This window comes from Poecilia reticulata, chromosome 22 (genome assembly GCF_904066995.2).
Source record: "Poecilia reticulata chromosome 22, P_reticulata-male-v2, whole genome shotgun sequence".
Taxonomy (NCBI): domain Eukaryota; kingdom Metazoa; phylum Chordata; class Actinopteri; order Cyprinodontiformes; family Poeciliidae; genus Poecilia; species Poecilia reticulata.
In genome coordinates this window covers 16,296,827-16,323,394 of record NC_088851.1, presented here as the reverse complement: position 1 = coordinate 16,323,394, position 26,568 = coordinate 16,296,827, and the positions used below count along the sequence as shown (strand labels likewise).

Here is a 26,568-nt window from a genome sequence, read left to right as displayed (position 1 = left end):
TTTATATGCAAAAAGGATTTGGAGAAACAGCCCAGTGTGTTTCTACTTAGCTTCTGGTCCTGCAGTGCTTTAAGATAAGGACTGCGACAGAGGTATACATCTCAACATCTATGTGTGACGGATCTTTACTCCAGCCACAATATACGTCTTGTGAACATCTCCCTCAAACTTTTGAATATGTTCCATAACAGGAATTTCAGTGGTAAAATTTCCTTTTTTAATGTAATGCTGTAATTTTCTGCGATTAGTTTTTCATTAGCTGGAAGCCATAATAATCACATGTAACAGAAATAAGCACTTAAAATGTTTCACTTATTGAAAAATTAATCTAGACCTGTTAGTGTAAGAAATGCCAACTACAACAAAAAATTAAGAATAATTTGAAGCACACACCGTAATTAAAAATAAAAAGACAGCAGATGGTAATCTCTTTATACCACTTGATCGATTGTTTCATGATCGATTTCCGTTGATCAAAATGCAATCAACAAATGAAATAAAAATCAAAATGATACTAAGCTGAGATCAACTTCAACAGCAGCTCCAGAGTTCAAAAGATAAAAAAGCCTCTCACTTTCTGTTTCTTCTATTATGTTATATTTTATACACACCATATATGTTATACACATATATGGTGTATATGTTATACACACCAAAAACAACTACACTCCATCAGATTCATGGCAGAGAAAGAGAATGACTCTCACTGCATATGATAATCATGCACCCTTGTATACAATAAAATGCATTCCTAATATTTACCACAACACAGAAATGTTATAATATTCTCAATACAATGCTCGATCATGCCCAGTGAATAAATGCAGTACCTGCCCGGTAACTGTGTTTAATGTTTACTAAACTATACAACCTGCATGTCCATTAACCTAAAAGTCAGGAGTTTGACATTCTAAAGCAGCCTAAACACAAGCAAATGATTGCTCCAAGAACAATCAATATGACCTTACAACAAAAATGCACAAGTAAATTAATCACACCAAAACAACTGCTGCCTTCATACAGTTACTGAAGACAGTATCCAAGATATTGTATTCAGCTTCAACCAATTATTAGCTCAACATCCACCGACGCACGGCAGCACAAACTCTGCCTCCCCTGGTGTGTGGGAGCAAATTAAGATCAAGTGATTTTAGACTTCTATCATCCTCCTTGTATAACAACCCATACTCCTACCTAAGCTGGTTAGGGACTCTCTTATCTCTTTGTAACTCTCTCCACCCCATCCTCCTGCTTCACTTTCAGTGCTTTGGGGGAGCTGGGAGAGCTGCTGAGGGAAGGGGAAACAGGAGTTATTCACAGGCAACACAGAGCAAAGGAACACCAAAAACAACAGATCTGCTAGAGGCAAAAGTGCTATTAAAGATTGCAAAGAAAGTAAGGATCAGTTGATGGCTGGTGTCCTGAAATAATAATTAGTTTGTAAATGCATAAATGTAAACACCAAACACAAGAACCATTTGTTCACGTTTTTATAGAGATGCAGCAATCTATTGGCCAGAGGTTGGAGTCGTATGATCGGAATAGAAATTGGTATCAACTAGGAAAAGACTGATTGAAAAGACTGACTGACTGACTGACTGACTGAAAAGGAGGTGCATCTCCAAGATTTTATTTATGAAAAATATTGCACTTAACTAAAAAAAAACAAATTTCTACTATGTTCAGCAGTTAATGCTAATATCAAGATTAAATAAGCCCATGGGGCAGGAACTCCTGATCGCTCTTCTTCTGCAATAGCCTACAGATTGGACCAGCATCCAGGAAACCAGCCACAGAGACACAATACCAAAAGAAAACTTTATAGGAATAAAAGACAAATGATGATTTCAAAAAGGAATTTTAAAAAGATCGAAACCATAGATCTACTATCCGAAAAATTTCCCAGTTTCAGCTCAAGACAAGAGCTTAATGTGCAAAATAACAAATATAGACAGGTAACAACTTATTGAGCTTCATGGTAACTTAAATTAACAAGCTGGAAGAAGTATTTGATCTTACTTCAGCAAGTCAAATATTTACTTTGAACTCTATTTCAAAAAGTCAGGATGTTCTGAACTTTCCAGTAAGTTCAAACTCTCCTGCATCCCGGTTAGTTCAGTCCTGCCTTTAAAATGCTGAGTTTTGCCGTGCTTAGCTGTTGCTGCATTAAGTTACTAGCTGAGCCAGAAGTTTTTTTTCCTCAATACAAATGAGCACATAGACAGCCCAAACATGACGCCAATGGAGTTAGTTAATTGAAACTGCCTGTATTAATGTTCTATTCATTAGTCTGTTGCCTCTTTAGAAATGTAATGTGTGACATCAACATCCCTTTTCTCCCTCGACATGTCATATTGAGTACAGCAAGAAATAGCAAACCACTCAGGTTATTTACAAAATGGTTCACACTAACAGTCATTTTCACATGCAAATGCAGATATTCGTATAAGATTCACATTCTGCAACCAGTATAATGTTATAATTTTTATAATCTGTTGCTTCAAATTCTGAAAGGATGTGATTTTTATTGAAACAGGCTCCATTGAAAATCCATGTTTTACATTTTATGAAACGATCTAATAATGAAATTCTTCATAACCGTAAACAATATTTTTTCCCCTTTGGAAGCTTGCTTTTCTTGTTAAAGTAAAAATAGGATAAAACCCAGAAAATAATAAAAACTGGACTATCACTACATTTGCTTAGATTTATCTTTGACATAACTTAAGGAATAGAATTTAAAAAAGTACCAAAACATCAACAGATGTTGATGTTTTGCGAAACCCTGGATTCGCAAAGTTGTGTTAAGTATTTACAAATCGAGGAACATTGATTTGTGCCTTGATTCAGCACCATTACAGAAAAAAATCTGTAAGGGTGCCTGTTACTTTTCACAGTCCTGTATGTGCAAGTTTGTATACTTTCCCCCAAAAATCCCATAGTTAACATTCATCCCAAAAGAATATTAAGCCAACCACTTAAAAAACAAGTAAACCAAGAAAAATAATATTGATGACATCAGTGTTGTAAACAATATACAGAAAACTATTGGCAAAAAGCAATAGTTTAAAAGATCCCACAAAAACACAAAAGACAAAGATGGTAACTGTTGCATAAACTTCATATGAAAAGTAAGATAATATTTTAACCACAATAAGAGATTTATAAAAAAATTAGGCAGGCTAATTGATTTCATAGATGAAATAGAACTTGTGTAATACTTTCAGGGTAGAATGACTGGAACACACAAGTATCTTCAAAAATAAAAAAGGTAGTAGCCGTCTCTGGCCGGGTACATTTTAGCAATTACTATTATGATATTATGTTCACAACTTGTACATTTTATTATGTGTGCAAGTTGCATAGCAATTTTTTCATAAGTGAATACCAACTAAGTTGTGCTTCCAAACCCAGTAGAAGTTACACAAGTAAATAAGACAACACTGAACCTAATATAAATTTTGCAGCTTCTAATTCGGCTCCTGGATGAAGACCTATTTTACTGCCTTTGAAAGAGCCGAAGAACTACTGACTGGCTATAACTCCAACTCTAAAATACTCTGGCAGGTCAAAGCTAAACTGAACTTTTCTACATCCAATAGATGTTCTATAAAACTCAAGTTTAGAATTGTGAAACTTTTCGATCTATTGATTAAAGGAGCAGTATGTAACTTATTTAAACAAATTTGTTATTTTACCTACTATACTTTAAGAGTGGCAACACAGAGACACACAGGACAAACAACCATGCACACACACACACTCACACCTAGGGGCAATTTGGAGAGGCCAATTAACCTGACAGTCATGTTTTTGGACTCTGTGTGTTGCCCTGCGACAGACTGGCGACCTGTCCACGGTGAACCCTGCCTCTCGCCCGGAACATTAGCTGGAGATAGGCACCAGCAACCCTCCTGACCCCACTAAGGGACAAGGGTGTAAAGAAAATGGATGTATGGATGGATACTTTAAGAGAGTTGACTGAGTATGTAGTTTATACAGTAATGTAGAGGCATCTGGGTAAAAGTCACAAATATGGATATTTTAGAAGATGTAATAGAACAGGTACCAGTACTGAGGTGAGATACAAGTTTTGTTTTTCTTAGTGAGTTTAGTCTAAAATGACCAAATCGTTTAAAACTCTTTTAAACCTCTACAACATAGACCTAAAACTAAACTACAGCTGAAGCTATGAATGCTTGCAGAAACTTACCCAAACAGACATCCTTACACCTTAATAGAACCCAGGAAAAAATGACCCTCTACTAAATATTGCATCCAAGCAGTCCTTTGCGGAATTGATGATGATTATGAGTCGACATAGAAAGTAGCTCTTAGAGTGAGCTACTGATAGGATTGACAACCAAATACTACACATGGGTAAAAATACCAAGAAATTCCAAGACACAAACTGGTCCATTCTGATGCACTATAACAGTACACATATTTTATTTTTTTATTTCAATACTTGGAAGCTGGACTTTTAAGAAACCCTTCATTATTTCTAGGTGAACAGAAAATATTCCCTACAATAAATGCGATTTAAAGAATTAAATCTTAAAATTGGAGATCATTTTTAATTCGGAATTAATTTTGGATCTATATAAGTTGATTGCTTAGCAAACATAAAGAGTAAGATTTAATGAGTGGACAACAATTTGCTTCAGTGAAGTTTGCTTTATTCATTCGTTACCTGTCTCATCCATCAATATACTTACTTTTATGGCCTTGATTCCTGACTTGGTGATCTGAGTCATCTTGGCCTTGGAGATGGGTGGCTTGTACTCAGTCAATGTGTACAGCTGAAACATAAGAGAACAACACAATGTCACAATAGGGGAAAACTTAGTATTTTGTCATTAGGCAAACGTGACCAAGCACTCTTCTGCAGATTAATCACAAAATTAACGCAAAGAAAAATAATACATTTCCTGTAGCTTCTGGAGAATGGATAGCAAACGGACGTCTGTGTCTATATAGCAGTGCTTGTTTTAGCAATGAGCCATATCATAGCTAAACGTATTATTTAGAAAACATTTGGATGTGTAATATAATTCATTTAGCATAGTATTCTAAATAAATGCAAAGATAAACAAAATGCAATGTCGAAGTTACAGAAAAGTTAGTGAAGGGGTGTTTTATCATCTTTAATATTAGCTAACACAACAAGTTATCACGTAACTGGCGTTGTTTCGCTAGCATGCAGCTAGTTTGTAGCGTTTAGCATCTGCCTGCCCAAAATTAATATTAAGAGATTTTCACCCAAATGGGATGTAGCGTAAGAACAATATTCTGTTCACATTTGCACACATGACGGTGTATTACATAAGAATAACTGAGAAGGTAATGATAGTGTGCGGCCTTCTGTCATACAACCCTCCTCTCCCTCTTTACTACCCCGTTGCTAACGTTAGCTAACTAGCTTCTGAAAATCAGAGTTAGACAACAGATACGCGAACTGTTCGGGATTTTTTTCCCACTGGTTCCACACAAACCTCGTTGTTAAAGGCTTTGACGGCCTCCATGGTGTTGCGTTTCGGCTCGCAGCTCACTGTAAATATTTAAATATATCTCCTCTATAACCGGTGCATGCTCGGTGTTTGGTGAGATGGAGGAGACTGGCAATATGGCGCATAACCTCAATGGGGAATTTGCAGTGAGACGCGCGACTCCTAGTGGCAGCCTTTGGGAACTATATATTGTAACACAGCAATGTCATCTAGTACATACGACGCCCTGCAAAATCTTATTTTTTTTACATACCGTCTCATTACAAGCACATACTTCTATTTCATTGCGATTTTTATGTGGCTGACCAACATAAAGTGGTGCCTAAATGGGAAGTGAAAAGAAACGTTTGGAAATAAAATCCTGAGAAATGTGGCATACATACATATTCAGCCTCTTTAACTCTGACACCCCTAAAAGTAACAAAAACAAAGAAAAAAATGCCTGTAGAAGTTGGCTAATTAATAAATTAAGGCTTGAGTACTTTTGCTTCAGAACATAAACAACACAGGTGGGTAGAGTATCCAAAACTTGTTCACAAGTAAGAGTTGCACTACTCATATTTTTCCTCAAGTAAAATCAAATAATTGGCATCCAAGAAATTACTCAAGAGCAAAAAACTATTAAAGGAAAAGGCAACTCAAATACTAACAGATTATAACATCTGATTTAACATTTTAAAACAATTTAATCAGACAGAAAACAGAAATACTCTTTGTTTAAAGGTCTCAGATAAAGCTGCAATAAACTTCAAAACAGGGTAATGCTACAAAGTAATGTCCAAGGCTTAAGGCATCACACAGTGCACTGTTTATTTCATCATCTAACTAAATTGAGAGAATATGGAACATTTAGACAAAATAGTATGAATACTGACCTGGTCTGAGCAAAAATGAATCATTAATCAGAGAGGCACAGGTGGAAACATCAGTTGTATGGGGACACACCATGCATGTGGAGGGAGGTTATCTGGTCAGATTAGTCAAAAACTCAGCTTTCTGGCTTACATGAAGATGCTTTGTTTGGAGAAAAACTAACACTCCATGTGAAACTGAACACATTATATCCATGGTTACGCATGGTGATAGCAGCATCATGGCACATGAACATTTTCTTTTTCAGTACGGGTGGTCAGAAGTGAAGGGAAGTTAAACTGAGGTAAATACAGGCCAATGAGGTAACCCTGCAAAAGAGTTGAGAATGGGACATGACAATCTATTTCAACTGGAGCTACAATTTAATTATGTCAAAACATCTGTATTAAAATAACCTAAAAATAAATCTACATTAAAATCATTTGTAAAAGCTTAAAGCTGTTGTTCACATCCTTCATTTAATATGACCCGAGCATGGAACTTTTCAGTTTTTGTCTTTTTTTTTTATTATTCTGCAAATCCAGGTTCTGTAGACATAGAAACTGACAGAACAGCCTGGAAATTTTGGTGTTGCTTTATTTCTTTTTATAGCAAAAACAAAAGAAAAAAACACTACAATTACACATTCATTATTAACATATTTACACTAAACTATAACATGAAGGAAATATGTATAAAAAAAAAGTTCACATGGAGCCAGCCCGGACTGTCTACATCTGTAATAATCCATGTTCAAGGTTTAATAAGGCATCTAAAGCTGTTCCTGGAAAATCACATAAGGGACATATTTCTTGCTGCTTGATAAGCTCAAATCTAATGAAAAGTTCAAATAAAAATTTTTACAATAGTTTTACAGGACAAATATCATTTGTAAAGGTTTGTTACAAATGAACAGTGCCAAAACTGTAAGCTGACAAACCTCTTCTTTAAAAAGAGATGCTGTTTATTGATAATGAGAAGTTAAATGTCACTTTAGTTTTATTTTTTACATATTTTAGAGTTGAATTATTTACCCATTTGTATTTAAACTTGGACGATTCTCTCAGTTAAAATGTGACCATATCTGAAAGACAGCTGATACTAATATTTCATTGCAAAGACTCCATTAGCCAATACTGATTGCACACTTAAAATATGACGCATCCAGGCATAAATGTTCATCCCGAAATGATAAGGCAGCTTTAGGCTTGCTTTCTTTATTTTGAAAAGTTTCTGTACACATACAGGGCAGTAATGCTAAACAATACTACCAAGTATTTTTTTCCCCACACTAAAATAAACATACTGCCAACATTTATGGTCTCAAGGCAAATGTCTAGTGTTTTAGAGTTTTAAACTGCATAGCGACAATAATTTGACTCCTATTTATCTGAAATTATCAGGATGCAATTTATTCTAACTACAGGGTTTATTGTTCAGTCAGAACAGTTAATATAAAGCATGATGCGACATCTACAGCACGAGGAAAGAATCATGGCTCCTGGATTGCTTGTAACAGGCACAGATGGTGCATGGCACCAATAATTAGCAGACAACAACTATCTGGGAATTTGTTCCCTGCAGATGAAAACAAAGTAGATAAATTATACAGTAAAAAACAATAACAAAAACAAACAACAACAAAAAAACAGTGTTTCCGTGCATTCCGTTCCATACAATCAAGAGTTTATGCAAAGGTTCTGTGAATTAAAATGTTAAAAAGACTAAGCTCTGAAAAATTAGCCAACTCTACCAAGTAAAATAGAAATCACATTTTCATGTGTATTGCTCATGTTTCCGAGTCAATATGAAACCTAAAACAAAGAAGAAAAAACAAAACAAAACAACACTTTACAGATGCATGTTAAACAGCAGTTAAATATGCGCTTACATGGAACTGAAGTGTCATCTGACTAAATCACAGCAGTGAGTGTATGTAATCATGAGGTCCAAGTCCAAACAGTAAACTAAGTCACAGGGACTTCTTATAAACTGGTCTCTGCAACAGGGGCAGCAGTGACTGATGCTGCAGCTGTCACAGCGTCTGGCGCCCCCTTGTGGTCGTCTTTGACACAGATCTCCACCATCAATGGCACGTTGGCTTCCTTCCACTCTCTGAACTTGTCTGAGGTAAGCTCTGGGTCAGACAGCACCTGCTCTATTGCCTGCAAGTCCGCCTCCTTAGACTGTGACAAAAGAAAGAGAAGGAAAAAAATGAGAGAGAAAATCTATCCATTTGATATTCACACAACAAAATACTCAGATAATTTCAAAACCTCAAAAGTGTTTCTGCACTGCATACCTTTAGCGTGCTATTGAGCGCCCTGATATGGTGTAGCTTATCGTTAACGGTCTGGTTTTTACAGCGTTTAACAAAAGAAGCCCTGAATTCCCTTTTCGTGGATGGTTTCCGATCCCCGATTGGTGAAAGGCTGGCCTCCTTTAGATGAATGTACAGCTTTTCCATCTCATCAGAGCTATTCCCACGATTGCCTGCAAGAGGATAAGGTTACAATTTATTATACAGCCCACTTGCATAACTTAAGTATGGCTAGTCCAAGGGGGTTTTAAGGTAGAAATCAACTTGAGGGAAAAACACATAAAGGTAGGAAAGGAAATATGGAATGAAAGAAGAAACATTCACCTGCACTTTGAGGACCTAAAACGTCCCTCCGCTCCTCCCCGTGAGCCACGAGGTTCTCTTTGTTGGACCCATTTGAGTCTGTGGAGCTCCGAGGAACCGAGCTTTCCGACAACGCTGCCACTTCCGTTCTCCCTTGTGGCGGTCGTTGAGCGTGGACCTGGACCGAGCACACCACTGCTGTCTCCCCGACTGGAGTAGAGGACGCCTCTGAGACAAGGTCCATCCAAGACTGCCTTTGCTTAGCGAGCGAAGAGGCGGAGCTCTGCGACGTCATCGTACTGACGGGGGAGGAGAGCGAATCGCTGGCTTCTGCAGGAGCTGTGGAAGAATATGGTGGTGGAACAGTACCCTAAAAGAGAGAAAAGAAAAGACGTGTTTGAGACATTCATACGTCTTCATTTTCTAAACAATTGGGCTAAGTCACCATATTTCATAGTTTTTTTTGTCTTGTTTTTTTATGCGATATTCCAATGCAAAGTGTCATACTGTATATGTGTGAAGCACAAAGACAACACAAAGAAGTCACATAAGTAGCTTAAGTTAATCTCGGTATAAAAAGTAGATGGTCTGTAAAGGTATCACACACACTAAACTCATGAATTTTACTTAAGAACTTTGAAATCCATGTGTTTTTCTTCCACTTCATAGTTATGCCCTAAATGGTGTTTTGATAACAGCAAGAACTGGAGCTTGCCTTTGTAACAAGAACTTGAAAAGGGAACTTCATACCCCTTTTTCAGAAATGGGAAAAAAAAAGAGGTACGGATACTTTTTGAAGACACACATTTAAACCCATCGACCAAAACAAATCAAGGGATGAAGTAGGTGCTATTTTTATGAATCTTCGCTGACCTGATGTGTGCTCCCAGGTGGATTAGATGCATCCACAGAGTCCCGTAGGGTCTGCTCCGAGTACGGCGGAGGGGGGATCTCTGTGCTCTCTGCCTCTTCGTGATCGCTGGCTTCACTGTAACACTCTGAACGTCCACGTTGAAGAGAAACATGACAAAAAAAAACGCATGAATTTATAGGATGACGCGCTGACGACACAACGAAAATCGATCACAGGATTTTTACGTTGCTCTAATTTGGCAGTGTCACATATCTCCTGTGAATCAGCCACAAACACTTTGACCTAAATTTAAGTCCACACCTGGCAATAAAACACATGGGGGTGGGGGAGGCTTACCAGCTGCTGTGGTTTGATCTGTTTGCTCATAATTAATGGAGGCCAGCCCGAGCTTGTTCAACCATCTGAGAAGAATAAACGATTCATCTTTAAACATACGATATTAGGAAAAACCAATCAGCCTTCACATTAGTTATACCCTATTGTAACTTACAGATTCATGTCATCGTGGTTCTCAGCAGCAAAATAAAACATCATGACCTGAGGATGGCAGGCTTTGAATGCACTGTGAGAGACAGGAGAGCATTTAGAGAGGCAACTCATAGAAACTTTAATGCACAGGATCAAAACACCCACAGATTAGCAACCTTGAATTATTGTTCTCAGTACATTAATGATATTTCTTGTGGTTTCAAGCTACTTTTAGTGGAAAGCTTTATGGGGTTTCTGGTAAGAGATATGCAGAAATAAAGAAAATCTAATCCCGTGATGAGATGTGATCAGTGGAAAAAGGAAGTGACTTTTCTATTTCAAAGATCATTTCAGAACGACTTAGCAAAATAAACACTTCCTGTCGCAGTGTGTGGGAAAACTTTGACACCCAGGTTGATGGTATAAATCAAGTCTTGTGTTTAGCTAAACAGAGAAATGAGTTGCTGAATCACAACAACATCATCCTGGAAAGGAAAGCTTTGGGCTTACTGCTTCTTCTTGCACTCGATGGCTACATCTATCACGAAGTTTGCGAGGTCAATGTAGCCCTCTGCTTTCTCCGCCTGCAACACAGAAATTGAATAACAGTTAGCGCTAAAGACATAGCGATGGTTGTCAAACCACTTCCTGGCAACACCTGTTGCCGAGCTGCAGCCGGTGATGGGTGACATACATTAATCCTGACCAAAGCCTTCACAACCGTTGCCGTCATGAAAAAGTATGTGCTGCCTTACAGATTGCTTCCGTTTTTGACATTTGTCACACTTCGATGTCTTAGATCAAATGGTTTTAATAGTAGAAAAGGGTGAGTTATGTAAATACAAAACACAGTTTTCTAATTCACTCGCATCCGTCAGTCTGGAAGTGGTTAAAAGGTCTCTCAAAGACCATCAACGACTCACTCTAGATGTCAGAAAAGAACAGTTAAGGTCAGTGTTTACGATCAGTATCACGAAAACAAGGAATGAATTTCAAGGACATAAAAATTAAATAAATAATTAAAGGAAAACAAGAAGGATTGTTGTGGTAATGTTATATGCATATTTGCTTCACGGTAGAGTAGCTGACTACTCTGGCTGTAAGCTGTTCATGGTGATCAACTGGAGAGAAAGCCTGGGGAAGAAATTGTCTATGTGGTTTTTCCCCGATAGCGCTTTGTAGTGCTGACCTGAAGGTAAAAGTTTAAACAGTTTGTGATCAGGATGTTGGGGTTTGCTGCTCACAATTTCTGGAAAAGGACTCATCCCTGTGGTCAAACATGGAGGGAGCAGTACGAGGGTCATTGGGGGTTACTTAGGATTTGATTGAAGAATTTTGTTTTATCGATATCTTATTTATCTAGTGCAGTGCCATGACCTATTTTACAATGTGTGAGTTTTATCATCAGGTAGTAATTGTGTTTGTGAGGCTCTGATTGCAGGTAGTTAATAGATTTATCATCAACAGAATGTGGTGCAAATTGTCTAAAAACCTTTTTGAGTGACCACCCTTTTTTAAAGTGACCACAATAAATATGGCATAATATCATGATGAAACTTAAAGTTAATGTTTGAACAACTAGTTACTGGGTTTAAAGAGTCATTACTTTTTATATATATAGGACCAGTTTGATTTAGATGCCTTTTTCCCCTCACTCAGGTTATCTTCTTGATACATTTGTTTGATAATTAAAACATACAAGTATGATGAAAACACCAAAAACAGAAGAAATCTCTAAAGAGAATTTTTTTTTTTCTGTCCGTCTGTCTCTATGCCATCAGTCTGGTAGTGACAAAGACACATACAGGAAACCCAGTGCAGTTCCTGTTGCTGCAGCGTGACAGAGGTTTAAGAAGCGAGTATGACTCGTCTGACATTCACACTTCTTCATTGTGTGCTTATAAGGAAGGGTGTTAAATGCGTAAAGTGCTCAACAGATTGAAAGTTTGATTGACTATTTTGTTTGGTGTTTGCTACTGTAAGCAAAAATGTATAAAAGGACATTATGATATATTTTTTAATTGTCTTAAATAAAAAAACAGCATGCTGACCCTCCTTATTAAGAAAGCATTTCTATTATAGCCTGGTAAAAATAAAAATAAAAATAAGAGCATGTTTTATTTATAGTGATGCTAACATTTAGAATTTTCTAGATTCCTCTCAGTTGCTGTAAATTTACAGCAACTGAGAGGAAAAACATAAAAAAAATTAAAAAAAAGAATACGAAAATTAATCATCACTTTGAATAGGCTGAAATAACAGTATGAACCCCCAATAGTTATTCAAAATAACAGCTTCATTACAAAAAAAAAGACTAAGCAAAACCAAAATAAATTTTTTGTACAATTTGTGGCCAAAGTTTTATGTAACTCATCTCCACTACTATCCAAAAATAAAATATAACAACTCAGCAATTCCACTTCTCATTCTCACTTTTTTTTTTTTTGGTCATGAATGTATTTATTCATGATTCCAACCAGTGAACATATATATCATCATCACAAGTGCTTCAAGATCACACTGAAGACAACACTCTTCAATGTGGATGTTGTTGCTAAGTGAACAAGACTTATAGTTGGCCATTTTCTTCCTGGTGTTTAACAAAATGAAACAAAAGGAAAAGCAGATTCAAGATTTAAGAACCGATTTAAAAGGCAGATTTATTTTTAACATGTCTTTGAATCATCCATGCTTTGAAATGGTGAGAGCAGACGACAAGAAGGTGAAACACAGAATGATTAAATCACTCTTTGATTCGTCTGATATTCCAGACACTGTTTCTTATGGAATAAGCTGAGATTTGCAGAGAACTACCAAAACATCCATGTCCAGAGAAAAGGTCAAGAGTCAACATTCTCCAGGGAATATTGGTCAGGCTGATCGCCAAATAATTATGACAAACTCCTCAGTTATTTAGTCTCTTCTTTAAAATAGCTTAAATTCTTTTGTTTTTTATAGTGACTGCACACTCAAAGATACAGAATGCCATCACCTGCCCCCCACCAGAGACCTCTAAAAGAAAGAGCTAGAAACGGAGTAATTGTTCTTCTGTACAGTTTCAGTAAATATAGAGAGTCTGCAGACACCAAGTTTACAGCTCCCATGTCTCATCACCCTGTCACAGCACTTAACAGCAATTTACAGAGCTAAGTGTGATATCGTTTTGATGAACAACGAGCAAAGTGACAAACACATTTTCCAAAACATGCTGGCCAAAACATGAAAAGGTTATTTGTTGTATATATTTTCACATTACCTCAATGTAATGAACCAACACTAAAATAATATCCAAATATGGACTGAATACGCATGGCTTTGAACAATTTTTAAACAAAGAAAAATGTGTAAAATGTTACGCGATATTGTATTTTGCCCCTTTACTCCTGCTGACCCAAAATAAAATCTGAAAAGGCAAGAATCTTTTAATTGTAAACTTCTAGAATGCCAAAATAAGGGCTTTTTATTTTGGGACATACTGAACGGACACAGGAAGTCCCCTTATTTAAATAAAGTGAAGAACTTCAACTTGGTTGTCACATTACAAACATAAATAAGTATATTGGACTTAGTTCCAATATGATAACAGAGCTGCACAAAGCAGTGCATAAAAAGAGTGAGAAAAGAATATGGCATAATTTTCTAATGTTTCTAGAAATAAGTTTCTCAAAAGTTTGGCCTACATTTGTATTTAGCCCACAACAGTTTGTTACCAATCCATAAAAATAAGTGCAACCATTGTCGTGTTAGCATCATAAACAAAACACATGCCAGTAATATAAATGTTGATGTTGTGCTTGTAGCCTAGACAACTGCAGCTAATAAACACTAGCAATTTATATTTCACACAACAAAAAGCACGGCAGGCTATACATCAAACATTATTCTTTACTCACCAACTGGTTGGTGTACCAGTAGAGCGCAGTCTTCTTAAGGACAAACCAGTACTTCTTCCATTTGATTCCCAGGAAACCCTTGGTCTCCTTCTTCCTGTAAAGCCATCCCTGGTGGTCCGGTTGACCGAGCTCTTTGACGGAGATTCGTCTTCTACTCATGGTACCATTGCCTGTGCACAGATAAGGCCTGTACGTGAGTCCACAGAGACCTTGCTACAAGCAAATGAAGCATCAGCTGAAGCATTTACGTGAAGTTCAGCATCCTAGCTGAGACACACACACACACACACAAAAAAATTCCATCCCAGCCAATGTAGGTCACAAAAATGATAAAAATACATAACAGCCCCTCTCCCCACACAGCACCTAGAACTTGGTTTGCTCTGAAGTGCTGTGGTTCAGCAATCTTCCCCTGATGTGATAATTAACGAGAGGCCATTGACGAGCAAAAAAAAAAAAAAAAAAAGCAATTAAAGTTAGACACTCAGAAATGAAGAGAGACGATGCAGAACACCAAGGCATAAAAGAAGTGAAGTGAAAGTAACTGTGGGTTGTCTAAAATTCCTCTGCGCACACCAATTGTCCTGCTGCTTCTCACACGCCCACCGGCGGTCAAACCTACAGCGGAAAGGCAACACCTGCAGGCGCAAAGCAAAAAGAGCCGGCTTACCCCCTCGGTGCTTCTTCTTCGACTTGTGCCTCAGGGAGACCTTTCAGAGAGGACAACGGCGAGGTCCGAGGAGGAAGACAAGAAGAGAAAGCGGTCACACGCAACAACTGAGACGAAAAAGCTCGCTGAACATCCTGTTTCACACATGCACCCGACTTATTTTTCTTGCTCCTCTCTGACTTTTAGCTTTCTGTCTCGTCTTTCTATCCGTTCTTCATTTCCTGTGCCTCCACGGGATTTTGAAACAAGAAAAAGAAAAGAAGGGAAACTGCCCTCTCGCCTGCTGTAAAGGCTTGTAAGCTTTGATAATTCGTATATCAAGTTCTGTCATAATAAAATAGCAGAAGCAGAAGTAACACCTCTGTAAATGTCACAAAAAAAAAATAAAAAGACGGACACTCACGGGATTATAGTCGTCAGCAGCCATCGAAGGACTCACAGACAGAGGGAAGGCAGCCTGTTGAAAGAAACCAGAAGAAAAACGTATTGAGAGGTGTGTAGGTTGACAACATCTCTCCCCAGATAATGGGGCAGTAATTGTTTTTTTTTTCTTTCTTTCTCTCTTTTGTTTCTTCAAAAGGAAGTGGCGTCATAGGCACAGAAGTACAGACAATGTTTTTTTTTTGTTTTTTTCAAAACTTTTGCAGAAACAAGGGAGAAGAATACAGAAAATGTTGAATTTCACCACGCAACGGGAAGTTGAGTCAGAAACAAAGGCTAAAACCTATAAAGCTGAGCTCACGCACAACACTGACTCACAGCTTGTGCAAAGATGTCCACTGTCAGCAGTTTCATTCACTCTGTGACACACAGATGAAGTAAGTAATACGGGATCCAAGCAGCACAGACAGAACTCCTTTTCGGTTTCTAGGTGCAAAAGCTCATTTTCTCGGAGAGGGGGACGTGCATGACATGTTCAGTTTTGCTGCTCAACATCCTAAAAGAACAGGGCTGCATTGAGAAATCTAGCCTGCAATTATTGGCCAACTTCCTCTGTGCTCTTAAGTTCCTCATTTGTGAAGTTAAAAAGCTCATAGAGTGAACAAACACCTCCAGCAAACAAGTTAAACGATTTTCACAGCTGAAAACCCCGTCATGACGCCCCGCTCTGCTTCTACGTTTTCCAAGAATTTACTAAATCTGTGACGCAGATCTTCCAAAACTACAGGTGGATCTCAGTCAATTGGAATAAAATTATGAAACTTGTATACAGTTTTTTTTTTTTAAAACACAAAACTCATGCATTACGGTGATCTACTTTAAGAGTCTGTCACTGTTCATTTTGATCGTTGTGGCTTACAGCAAATTAAACCCTGAAATTTAGTGCCCAGGCCCAATAAAAAGTACGTTTTTATTAAAATTTCATGGACTACACAATCATCAAAATATTTGACTATGATAGCTGTCAAGCAGACGGCTGAAGTATTTCAAGCATATTAGTGGAATGTTGAGCGGAAGGAAAAGCATGATAGAAAAAAAATGTGCACAAGCTAAAAATGCATAACCACATGATTATGGCTTGAGAATCAAACCCTAAAATTTTACTTCACAGACATTCAGAAAATAAAACCAAAGAATTTATAATACAGAAATCTAATAAGAAGCATTTCTAATTCAGAAATGTTGGGTTATTAAAAAGTATGTCCACAACAAGTGAGGTAAGTTTTCTGCAGTCAAATGCAGTGACAGAATGGGCAGGTCCTGCAGCTAGAGTATGAAAGGAGCATCATAAACCTTTCACGTAATGTGTGCACACAGTCATGGAGAAATCAGAAAACTTCTCCATGACTGCATAGGCCATAACATAGCATTTCTGTATTAAAAAGCTTTAGCTCCTGTCCCCTTTTTCTTTTTGTGTTTTCAGTAGCTGTGAGAAATAGGTGCCTTATCAATGCAATAAATCTGTCATCTTTAACCATAAAATTGTAACTAACTAAACCTTCTGATTATATCTCAACTTACAGAGATGATGCTGATGCTTCAGCTGATTTAGATCTTCAGGAGAGGGGCAGAAGTGGCTATTGCTTTAAATGGAATAATCACTCACCACAAATTCAATTTCCTAACAGGACAGGACAGGATGGTTTTCACTCAAACAGTTTAGTACCAGTTCACTGCTGGAGAAAATAAACCCAGGATACAGATTTTCATCAGGTGTCTTCAATTCTCTAATTCTAAAGTCGTTTTCTCTCCACTTCGCTTACATAACACGTGAGTAGCTATCAAATCGTGTTTCCGGTGCATTTGAGCTCTTTTGATCAACATCGCCACACTAACCACAGCAAAAAACCAGACACTGTGAGCTGTGCATGTAACTCTCTCTGTTAAGTAACATAGCTTCCTGGTTGCTCTTTTTTTCTTCTTCTTCCTTTCCTCGTGCAAAATGTAGAGTGCAGTTCACGTCTGTTGTAACACTTACAAAGTCTCATTTGTTCCGACAAAAAATGCTTAACTCACAAAAAAAATGAAATGAAAGGTTTAATTACAAATAACACTGTATAAACAATAGGCCTTTGTGACAAAAATTCTGAATGTCTTTGTATTTAATATTAATCTGCCCAATTTGAAAACCGAGAGATACAAGCTTTGCTTCCTAACTACCGAGTAAAGCCACTCCAACGCAATTAAAATGGAAGCACGTACTCTACCTGCCACCACAATCTCAGCGAATGTAGTTTGACCCGAACGCTCCGTTCAAAGTCTGACCAAACCTTGATGAGCATGTTTGTGTCAAGACAATTAGTGTGGGCGCAAAGAATTCCTACTGGTTTTAGTTGAATTCAAGGTTTTTTTTTTCTGGGTGTAACCCTGTACATTTCAAATTAGGTTTCTCCGCCCGCTGTATTCTATGGAAGTAATTATGTGCCATCAGAATTTGAATAAAAAATGCATCTGAAATTTGAATGTTGTATATTTGTTCTTACTTTTTCAATTTAAAAATTAATTCAGAATATATTTTTGACCTAAAAAAAATTTCAGTGTCATTATTTGTACATGTATGCAAATTTCATTTGTTAAAAAAAATTCACATTCCTATTTCAGAGATCAAATTTTCAATATATATATTTTTTCAGTGTTAAAAAAATTCAACATATAAAAAAATTCAACTTTTAAAAATTCAAATGCAATATTTTCAGTGTCCTACAAATTCAACTTGCTCAAATTCGCTGTCTCAAATTCAACATCTAAAAATTCGCTGTACAAAAATGGCGAGGTTACTTCAGGTCACAGACATTAGCAATCGTTGTCAGATTTCAACACTGAGCTAATCACATGACCTAAGCGTCATATTGAAGAAATACCAGCATCACCGAGGCCAGCGACCATGGAGGCGAACGCAAACCCAACGGTGAGTCTATGCTTTCATATTTCTGTAGTACATTTTATTTTGCGCATGAACTTTGATACATGACATTAAAGCTTGATTTAAAACACGGGTTTGGGCCGTTGTTAATCTTACGCCATGTAATGCTGGCATATTAGTTCTCGCTACCCGCTAGACCTCCACCCCCTTCTCTTGGCTGTCCTACGCCCAATTTTCCCCTGTTTTATTTAAAAAAGGAGTATCACTTGCGCCAAGTCTAGAATCTTTAAAGATAACTGATGGGTAGCGACTTTCCGGGTTGTTTGTATGTTGTCTTAGGTGAGACTGATCAGGCGGTCTTAGTAAAAGTCGTAATTTTCCAGGACATGCTACTGCTAATGTAGAAGCTAATATGGCTGCCTTGTGTGCTTCAAGGAGGGGCTGTGAACTCTTCCGACATTAATTATAACCACAACCCCATTCTGTTCATCTACTGTGTTGTTCATGTGACTTCATTTATGAATAAATTTATACATTTATGGTCATTATAGCGTCATCCAAACGGCTGCTTCTCTTATCTGACAAGTGTTGATATATATTAATTTACATTCTTTTACTTTGCGTTACAAAACGTCGTTCTGTTACCTAGCAACATTACAAACAACCTCCCTTGTTTTTTCATTTGATTTTAACTCATTTTGAAGAAAATATATGCTTGCAAGTACAGCTGTTAACTTATTAAAATCATTTTAATCCCCACTACTTTGTATCTCCAAAATATATCTTTGGTTACAAAGAATGTTTGAGCTATGCTAAAATTTGTGATTAATGTTGTAATTAAAAGCAAATTCTGATTAAGTTAGACACCATTCAATTCCTGAACCCCACAGTGCCTTGACAGAGGTACATTTTAATTGGATAATTTAATGTGTAGCATGTATACTATCATTCATTTAATTTATTACATAGGAATCTGCAATCAAGTACATTTTGAGTTCTCTTGATCCCTTCTTTGTTTTCCAGGGTGTAGATTCCCGAAATTGAATGGGAGGAGAGCGGGCTTCCTCTTCAGGAAGAGTCAAACGTCACAGTACCAAATTCAAGTTGTGCAACTGACTGACGAACAAATGGACTTAAGAGACGCAGTAAACCCAAAAGGCACATCACTGTCTTTTGGTTGTGACATTTATATTGGTGCAGTTCTGTTTTGTGAACAGTTCTTCACTCTGTGAAACTTGTCCAGTTTCAAAATTCAGCATTTATGAAATGTAAAGCTAAGTGCTGATCATATTACCACAAAGGTAAAATTTGTGCTTTGGAAAAGTGAATCATAGTGCTTTTATGGTAGACATGTTAAAGAACTAAAATGTTCTACATTTGTGAGTTGATTGTTCTTTTTTCTCAAAAGGAACCTAGTAGGTACAGTTGTGTAGGACCTTAATTTTCTTGCATTATAAGAATGGAAAAGTTAAGTTTGTCTTATGTCATTTATTTTCTAATACTTCAAGCATAGATGAATATTCAATAAAATATTGCATAAAAACAGTTTCCGTTTCATATTTCCTGTACAAACAGTGCTGACTCAGAAACTCTGAACATAGTTACTCTAACATTTAAGATTTACAGGAATGCTTGACAAACATTTCAGCTACTTAGTCGTCACTTCAAAGAACAACTTAATGTCAAGACTGCGGTGAATGATGAACAGTATTTGTAAAAAAAAAAAGAAGCTAATAATAAAACGACTTTGTAATTTTACTTAATTGCCATATTGAAATGCAATTATTGAACAAATGAAACACCAATGCACTGAGTTCTCAAAGAAGACCAAAGCCAGTCCCAACCGATTTAAGACACCATCATGTCAGCATACAGAGCCTGGTAGGTAGAATAATGGCTTGGAAGGCGTAAACGTTCACTGCAGGTGGATGAAGTGGGCTTGTGGTTTGGTCCAGTTGACTGCACTACTTCAGGCTTCAGTTCCTGCCATGGAGCCTCCCAGCCAACCCAAAATCTCATGAGCTGGTGCAGATTGTCTGAAAATGCTAGGAAAAGTATAATTTTTTTTAGATACATGGTGAGTTTCCTGTAGATGGAATCATTCATAAAGCTGACTTTGAGATATGACTTTATGCGAATGTCTTTTCCATCTAAGAAACTAATGAATATGAATGTGATGTCCTTCAAAAATCATGCTGGTATAATACCAGCATAATACATTTGTTATTTATCATTCTCAAAATAACAAACATTGGCCAAATGTTTATACAGACATTTTACCTTCTTTGAGAAACTGATGGAGAAACCCTGTCACCTGCAGTTTCTGCTTCCAAGACATCATCGCTGTCGTCACCGTCATCACTTTGCTTCTTCACCTGTGGCCAACTGATTGACTGCAGGACCATCTGTAATTGTAGAAATAGAAATGGCTCCAAACGATCATGGAGTCTATCAAAAATATGATCCATATGTTCCTTGAAAAGAAAAAAGAAAAAAAATGTCAACAACATTGTCAGTAAAATAAAAAAACTATTTTGAAATCAGTAGGTCGGAAATCAATTAATGTCGGAAGAGTTCACAGCCCCTCCTTGAAGCACACAAGGCAGCCATATTAGCTTCTACATTAGCAGTAGCATGTCCTGGAAAATTACGACTTTTACTAAGACCGCCTGATCAGTCTCACCTAAGACAACATACAAACAACCCGGAAAGTCGCTACCCATCAGTTATCTTTAAAGATTCTAGACTTGGCGCAAGTGATACTCCTTTTTTAAATAAAACAGGGGAAAATTGGGCGTAGGACAGCCAAGAGAAGGGGGTGGAGGTCTAGCAGGTAGCGAGAACTAATATGCCAGCATTACATGGCGTAAGATTAACAACGGCCCAAACCCGTGTTTTAAATCAAGCTTTAATGTCATGTATCAAAGTTCATGCGCAAAATAAAATGTACTACAGAAATATGAAAGCATAGACTCACCGTTGGGTTTGCGTTCGCCTCCATGGTCGCTGGCCTCGGTGATGCTGGTATTTCTTCAATATGACGCTTAGGTCATGTGATTAGCTCAGTGTTGAAATCTGACAACGATTGCTAATGTCTGTGACCTGAAGTAACCTCGCCATTTTTGTACAGCGAATTTTTAGATGTTGAATTTGAGACAGCGAATTTGAGCAAGTTGAATTTGTAGGACACTGAAAATATTGCATTTGAATTTTTAAAAGTTGAATTTTTTTATATGTTGAATTTTTTTAACACTGAAAAAATATATATATTGAAAATTTGATCTCTGAAATAGGAATGTGAATTTTTTTAACAAATGAAATTTGCATACATGTACAAATAATGACACTGAAATTTTTTTTAGGTCAAAAATATATTCTGAATTAATTTTTAAATTGAAAAAGTAAGAACAAATTCAAACATTCAAATTTCAGATGCATTTTTAATTCAAATTCTGATGGCACATAATTACTTCCATAGTATTCTTTCTAATAGCTGTTACAGGTGCATTCCAGGGAGACAAAATTCCTGATTTCTCCCCGGAGAGGTGAACTAGCAGTTACAGCTTATTACCACTGGGGGTCGCGACGTCCCCACTATTCAATATCTTTAGTCACGTCAACAAAAAAGAGTGAATTGGACTAAAAATGAGTCTCTTTATAATGTCGAACTTTATTGTGTCGTAGATTAGACGAAAGCTTTAACACGTTAGTCTCATCTGATGATTCTCACGTGGCTCAGCAACCAGATGGGAATCTTCTTCACTGGATCCAATAGGCTGCACTGAGATGAATAAATACTTCAACCTGAACAAAACTCAAATATCTGCAGCTGCATCTCAAGAAAATTGAGAATCACTGAAAAGTGTGTCTATTTTAGTAATTCAATCTAAAGACTAAATTTGCTTCGACATGAAATACATTTAGATTCAAATAAATTATTTAAATATAACCTTTTTTTGATTCAAATTAAAATTTAATCTCAATTGGTTTATTCTGCTGTCATCAATTAGACTTTATGATTAAGGAGAGATTGGTCTGAAATGAAATGTCTCGTAGTGTGAAGGTCATAAGAGTCAGAAGGGTGCTTCGAAATTACTGCTAAGCTAAGCTGACATAAGATCATCTTATGATTCTTCTCCAGGAAGAATCAAGAAAGAAAATATGTTTTTTTTATTTTTTTTTAAAGATTTTTTTGGGTTAGCACTGTGGGAATCTGTGTCCTGCCTTTCATCACTCCTCACTGCCTCAGTAGGAGTGAGTTTGTAGCCACAATATCACTGCTTGAACTGTGTGCAGAAGCATGGATATTCTGGCCTACAGTACGTTCCCTATGCTGGGATGGGAAAAACATTTCTGATTCCAGCATTATTAAGGTCTCACTTACAGAAGACAGAAGACACTTACAGAAGACACTTGCTGAAGAAGACAGAGAGCCTCCTCTCTTTTTTCCCCCCTTTCTTCCACTTGTTTTTGGAATTTAAAAAGTGGTCTGAAGTGGCTATTGAGAGACACTTTCCCTTGTTTTGTCCCCCAGTCTCCAACTCCAGCATTCTCCTCCCCCTCCCATTTATTTCTTTGCTTTTCTCATCTTCACTAGTAACTCTAAGTTAAGTTAATTTAAAATTTGTTTGTCTGTGTTTAGGTGGAAGTGAGGTAATCCTGCCTGCCACTCATGTCAAAAGCCTCGCGCCTTGACAGAATTGGTCACACCACTGTGGATCTCCATCTCTCACCGTGATTCATGCTGAGAACCGTCATGGCCCTTAGTTGATACCCAGAAACTGAGTGCATGATTAAGATGGGGTCAGACAGAGTAACCATTATTCAGCAGGTGGAACTCGCATGGAGAGAAAAAGGGGGAAGGGAGAGGCTTTTGACCTGTGTGCAAATGTACCACTGAACGACAGAAAAAAAAAGGAAAGTATTTTGTTTGTGCTAAACGTTCCTCATTTAAACAAAAGCTGTCAGGAAAATGCAATTTTTTCTTGCTGAGACAAGAGTATTCTTTGTGCAACAACAAATCACACTGGTTGGCTGCACAATCTGTGTTGTTCACTTTCCACTAGTGACTGTCTGTGCAGCGTATATAGTATTTGCAAAGGTTTGTGGATGGTATGTGTAGCATTGAGGAGCTGACAGTAGTTTCTTTTTGTGTGTGTGTAGAAACCTCAGTAAAACACTCATGCAGTTCTCACTCAAATAATTAACCTGTACTTCAAGAAGTGGGGACCTTTTATTTAAGTTGGCAATCATGTGACCTTAACAGAAAAAAAGACAGTTTCCATTGTAATCTGCAGCTATAAGCAACCCAATCAAATAAATAAATAAACCTATTTTTGAGTTTTTAACAACATTATATTTCAGGGAATGAAAAATGTCTGTTCCACCATAACTGTCTTTATTGATAAAAGAAGACTCACGTTAAGCTATCCAAATACATTTAGTACATAAGTTTTGGATGTTGCTTTTGGCTAACACATTAGCAGGGGTTCTAACAGTGTTCCCTGACCTTTCTGGACAATTTTCAAAGCACAAATACCAAGGTTTTCTATGACATTGTTGATATTCCAATAGTGCTCTGGATTTAAATATTGAGGACGGACAAACATGAGTGCAAAAATACAAATATTTTATACATTTCATATTCCACCCATTTATCCAGCCCTGGAAAATCCTGAGTTAAATCCCACATAGTGTAGGAAACCAGATGTGTATTATTTTAAAAGCACAAATCTGTTAGACTATTGCTGCAAATTCTAATTTAGGAAAAAACAAGAACTAAATTATTTGCATGATTTACACATCTTTTGTGTTTCATTGGTGAATAGGAAGCAAACTTTGCCTTCAGTGATCAGATTCTTCAGACAGGAAGAAGCCTGTTGCCAACAACAACATGAGGTAGGTCACGCTTCTTTCTTCCACTCTCGTGGAGTGCATCTCTGAGAGAGTGTGCATGTTGTCTTATCTGTGTGGGGAAAAGTAACTGATGCCCTTGATTTCTCTGCTCCTGTACCGACACAGAGCCCAGAGAGATTCCTCAGGTTGCAGAGAGCATTTAGCAACTTCACACTGACACAGGCAGAGGGTTGAATAATCATCTACTTACTGCTTGTGAGAAAGACCAAGATCGCATGTGAGGTTGGTTGTATCTGTAGGAGCAAAAGAAAGACATCTTTGTTTTGAAACACACACCCCTAAGAAAATGTGTCAGTATGCACCTTACAGTAAACATGATCTTAGCTTAAGCTAATCCCAGTGATGGCTTATTAAATAAAATCACATTTTCTAAACAGAAACAAACAAAAAAAACAACAACAACAAAAACAAAAACATCCTCCAAATTATCTGTAGCTACTCATCAGGTTTATCTTATTCAATCTGGATGAGTATCCATGGACACAGTTACATTTAATTGCAGTCCTTGGGGCTCTGATAATATTCTGGACACAAACCACGGCATCATTTGGCAGAGAAAAGCTTATTCCCACTGCACACAACAGTCAGTTTACCTCACCCTGGCCTCACCCTGCAATTTCAGGACATGACTATTGAGTCCTGTTTCAGCAGCTAACATTTTCCTGCCCCACCTCCTTTCATCTCCCATCTAAAAGATGCTCATTTCCCCCCCGTTGCATGAGCTGTATTTGTGGGAACAGGAAGAGCAGAACTGAAGTCCTGAAAAGAAGGACGGATTGACCAGGCAAAATCGAGGTGACACCTGATTACATCAGTCAAATCCAGTTTCATGCCAGTGGCCCTGTGCTTGTGCAACCAATGGCAGACGAGTCAAATTGCTTTCCAATGAGATTTACCGTTATGTTTTCCAAATGTGTGTAATTTCTTTTGATCGTGCATGGAGCAAACCGGATGTGCTGCGGCTCTTAGAACAGAGCTGCCTGGAATTGATAGATTTGTGTGAACCGTTTAAAACCACGGCGCTAATGTGGGGAGAGTCACACCTCCTCAACGATCTGCATTAAAGACCGGAAGAGATCCAAGGGCCAAGGATGACATGGAGACTGCCATCCTACAGTGGGAGTGGGGTATTTATACCACTACTTGGAAGGCTAGAGGAATCAGGATTTGTGATAGTGTTGGCATTCCTAGAAAGATTTCTGGCAATTGGAAGAGAATCAGAGGCGGAAATACATACTAGTGTGTGGATACAGGAAGTCCCAAGAGTTAACTACATAAATTGTTCACATCATTTGAACTTTTCCACACGTTAAAACCGTAAAAGTAAAATACTTGTATGAGCTAGGATAAATGCAAAGAACATAATTATGAAGTGAAAGGGTAAGTTACAGAGTTGTAGCATGACAGAATGTTATGGAACTCGAAATTTAAGCATTCAAAGGAAAGGGAAAATTTTGTGTTATCTGCAGAGGTTTTAAAAAAAAAAGATGATGCTTCTCATTTTGGTGTATTTTCCATGTACATAAAAGCAGACCACCTTTGACCCCTGGCTTGTTTAAAAAAGATTCCACGGCCTGCTGACTGTCCCTCCCTCTTGGAAATCCCTGCTCCTATGTTTCTGATGTGACCTACTGACTCAGTGGGAGTTCATATGTGGGAAAGAGAGAAAGTCAGAGAAACTCACCGGTTCAGGAAGTCCCTGCTAGAGAACCAGTCATGTTCCTGTGATACATAAAGTTATTGTTAATGCATAGAAGTTGAGAGGCCCAAGTAGGTCTCACAATCATTTAAGCCTTTTAAAGAATATGTTGTGGTACTTTTGGTGAAGTCAGCAGTTCTAAATTCACAAAACATAAGAGACATTGCGTAAAATGTGAATGAAAACTTTCGTGTTTTTAAAAAAGGCATCAGATTAAAAGAAAATCCTGGAACACACTTTAATATAAAAACCAGGAAATGTTAAAACATGTTTCAATTATATGGGTTAAAGGGTCAGTTATATTTTTGAGTACTACCAGAGAGGCTAATCGACAGTAAAACATTGCAACAGTCCTCTACCTTGTGTTTGGACTAGCTCAATTGTTTTCAAGTTATCTTCATGAATAGTGGGAGCATTGCAAGAATTGTGGACATTTCATAATGTATGAAACATGTGTACTGCGGTTAACTCGCGGCTGGAGGAATTCTTCTCTAAACCACTGTCAAGGGAATCCAGTTTATCTCTGGAACAAACAGGAGACAGAAATAACTTTACTGTTTCTGGACCTGAGCTCTTTCAAGTGTCCTAAGGCTGTTTCTGATACCATGCATGCATGTCCTGCTGGCTAAAAATACAGGACGTACATCCAGTTTTGAGTCAAAAATCAGAATCCCTGGCAACATAGGCAACATTTGATGTAGCCTTGAGGACAGGTATGTTTTAATTTATTGTACTTAAAAACACAAACAGATGTTAGAC

At 37.4% G+C, this 26,568-nt stretch overlaps 3 protein-coding genes and 1 long non-coding RNA gene across 10 annotated transcripts in view; 1 reads left to right on the top strand and 3 right to left on the bottom strand.

Moving 5' to 3' along the window:
- Window positions 1-5,653, bottom strand: part of tiam2a (TIAM Rac1 associated GEF 2a) — a 127,875-nt gene extending 122,222 nt beyond the window's left edge. For 2 of the 4 annotated variants that reach the window (XM_081603585.1, XM_008399537.3), the window contains exons 1-2: window positions 5,496-5,653; window positions 4,719-4,802 (exon numbers count right to left, since the gene is read on the bottom strand). In XM_081603585.1, the coding sequence (XP_081459711.1) occupies window positions 4,719-4,802; window positions 5,496-5,525 (114 nt within the window). In that variant the 5' untranslated portion in view covers window positions 5,526-5,653. Of the gene's footprint in view, window positions 1-1,194; window positions 1,289-4,718; window positions 4,803-5,495 lie in introns of those variants that run through there. The other 2 variants (XM_081603586.1, XM_081603587.1) reach the window with 2 other exon arrangements.
- Window positions 5,654-6,941: 1,288 nt separating this feature from the next.
- ipcef1 (interaction protein for cytohesin exchange factors 1) lies at window positions 6,942-22,084 on the bottom strand. Of its 4 annotated transcripts, XM_008399547.3 has the most exons (12): window positions 21,679-22,084; window positions 17,539-17,738; window positions 15,294-15,347; window positions 14,891-14,930; window positions 14,221-14,390; window positions 10,838-10,911; window positions 10,350-10,421; window positions 10,196-10,260; window positions 9,859-9,983; window positions 9,007-9,355; window positions 8,665-8,855; window positions 6,942-8,548 (listed from the first exon to the last, which is right to left on the bottom strand). In XM_008399547.3, exons 2-12 carry the CDS (start codon window positions 17,611-17,613, stop codon window positions 8,348-8,350), a joined length of 1,416 nt encoding a protein of 471 aa, XP_008397769.2. In that variant the 5' UTR covers window positions 17,614-17,738; window positions 21,679-22,084; the 3' UTR covers window positions 6,942-8,347. The 4 variants fall into 4 exon arrangements, with proteins under 4 accessions (XP_008397769.2, XP_008397771.2, XP_008397770.2 ...); XM_008399549.3 differs by lacking the exons at window positions 17,539-17,738; window positions 21,679-22,084 and adding an exon at window positions 16,938-17,351; XM_008399548.3 differs by lacking the exons at window positions 17,539-17,738; window positions 21,679-22,084 and adding an exon at window positions 15,650-16,443.
- LOC145550093 (uncharacterized) lies at window positions 17,735-19,739 on the top strand. Its single transcript, XR_014085935.1, has 2 exons — window positions 17,735-18,239; window positions 19,218-19,739. It is a non-coding gene; the product is annotated as an uncharacterized LOC145550093 (long non-coding RNA).
- A 1,324-nt stretch (window positions 22,085-23,408) lies between the features above and the next one.
- The window catches only part of cnksr3 (cnksr family member 3), a 40,002-nt gene continuing 36,842 nt past the window's right edge, over window positions 23,409-26,568 (bottom strand). Inside the window, exons 14-16 of the mRNA XM_008399545.3 lie at window positions 25,795-25,832; window positions 24,301-24,343; window positions 23,409-24,201 (exon numbers count right to left, since the gene is read on the bottom strand). Of these exons, the coding sequence (XP_008397767.1) occupies window positions 24,055-24,201; window positions 24,301-24,343; window positions 25,795-25,832 (228 nt within the window). The 3' untranslated portion in view covers window positions 23,409-24,054. The remainder of the gene's footprint in view (window positions 24,202-24,300; window positions 24,344-25,794; window positions 25,833-26,568) is intronic.

Excerpts from the sequence above, each read along its gene's own strand:
- ipcef1 (XM_008399547.3), bottom strand. The coding sequence starts at position 17,613 with ATGCTCATCAAGGTTTGGTCAGACTTTGAACGGAGCGTTCGGGTCAAA. Across the intron at positions 14,391-14,890 it reads GAAGAAGAAGCACCGAGGGG|GCAATGGTACCATGAGTAGA; the intron begins GTAAGCCGGCTC and ends ATCTGTGCACAG. Across the intron at positions 8,856-9,006 it reads TTTAGGTCCTCAAAGTGCAG|GCAATCGTGGGAATAGCTCT; the intron begins GTGAATGTTTCT and ends ATCCTCTTGCAG.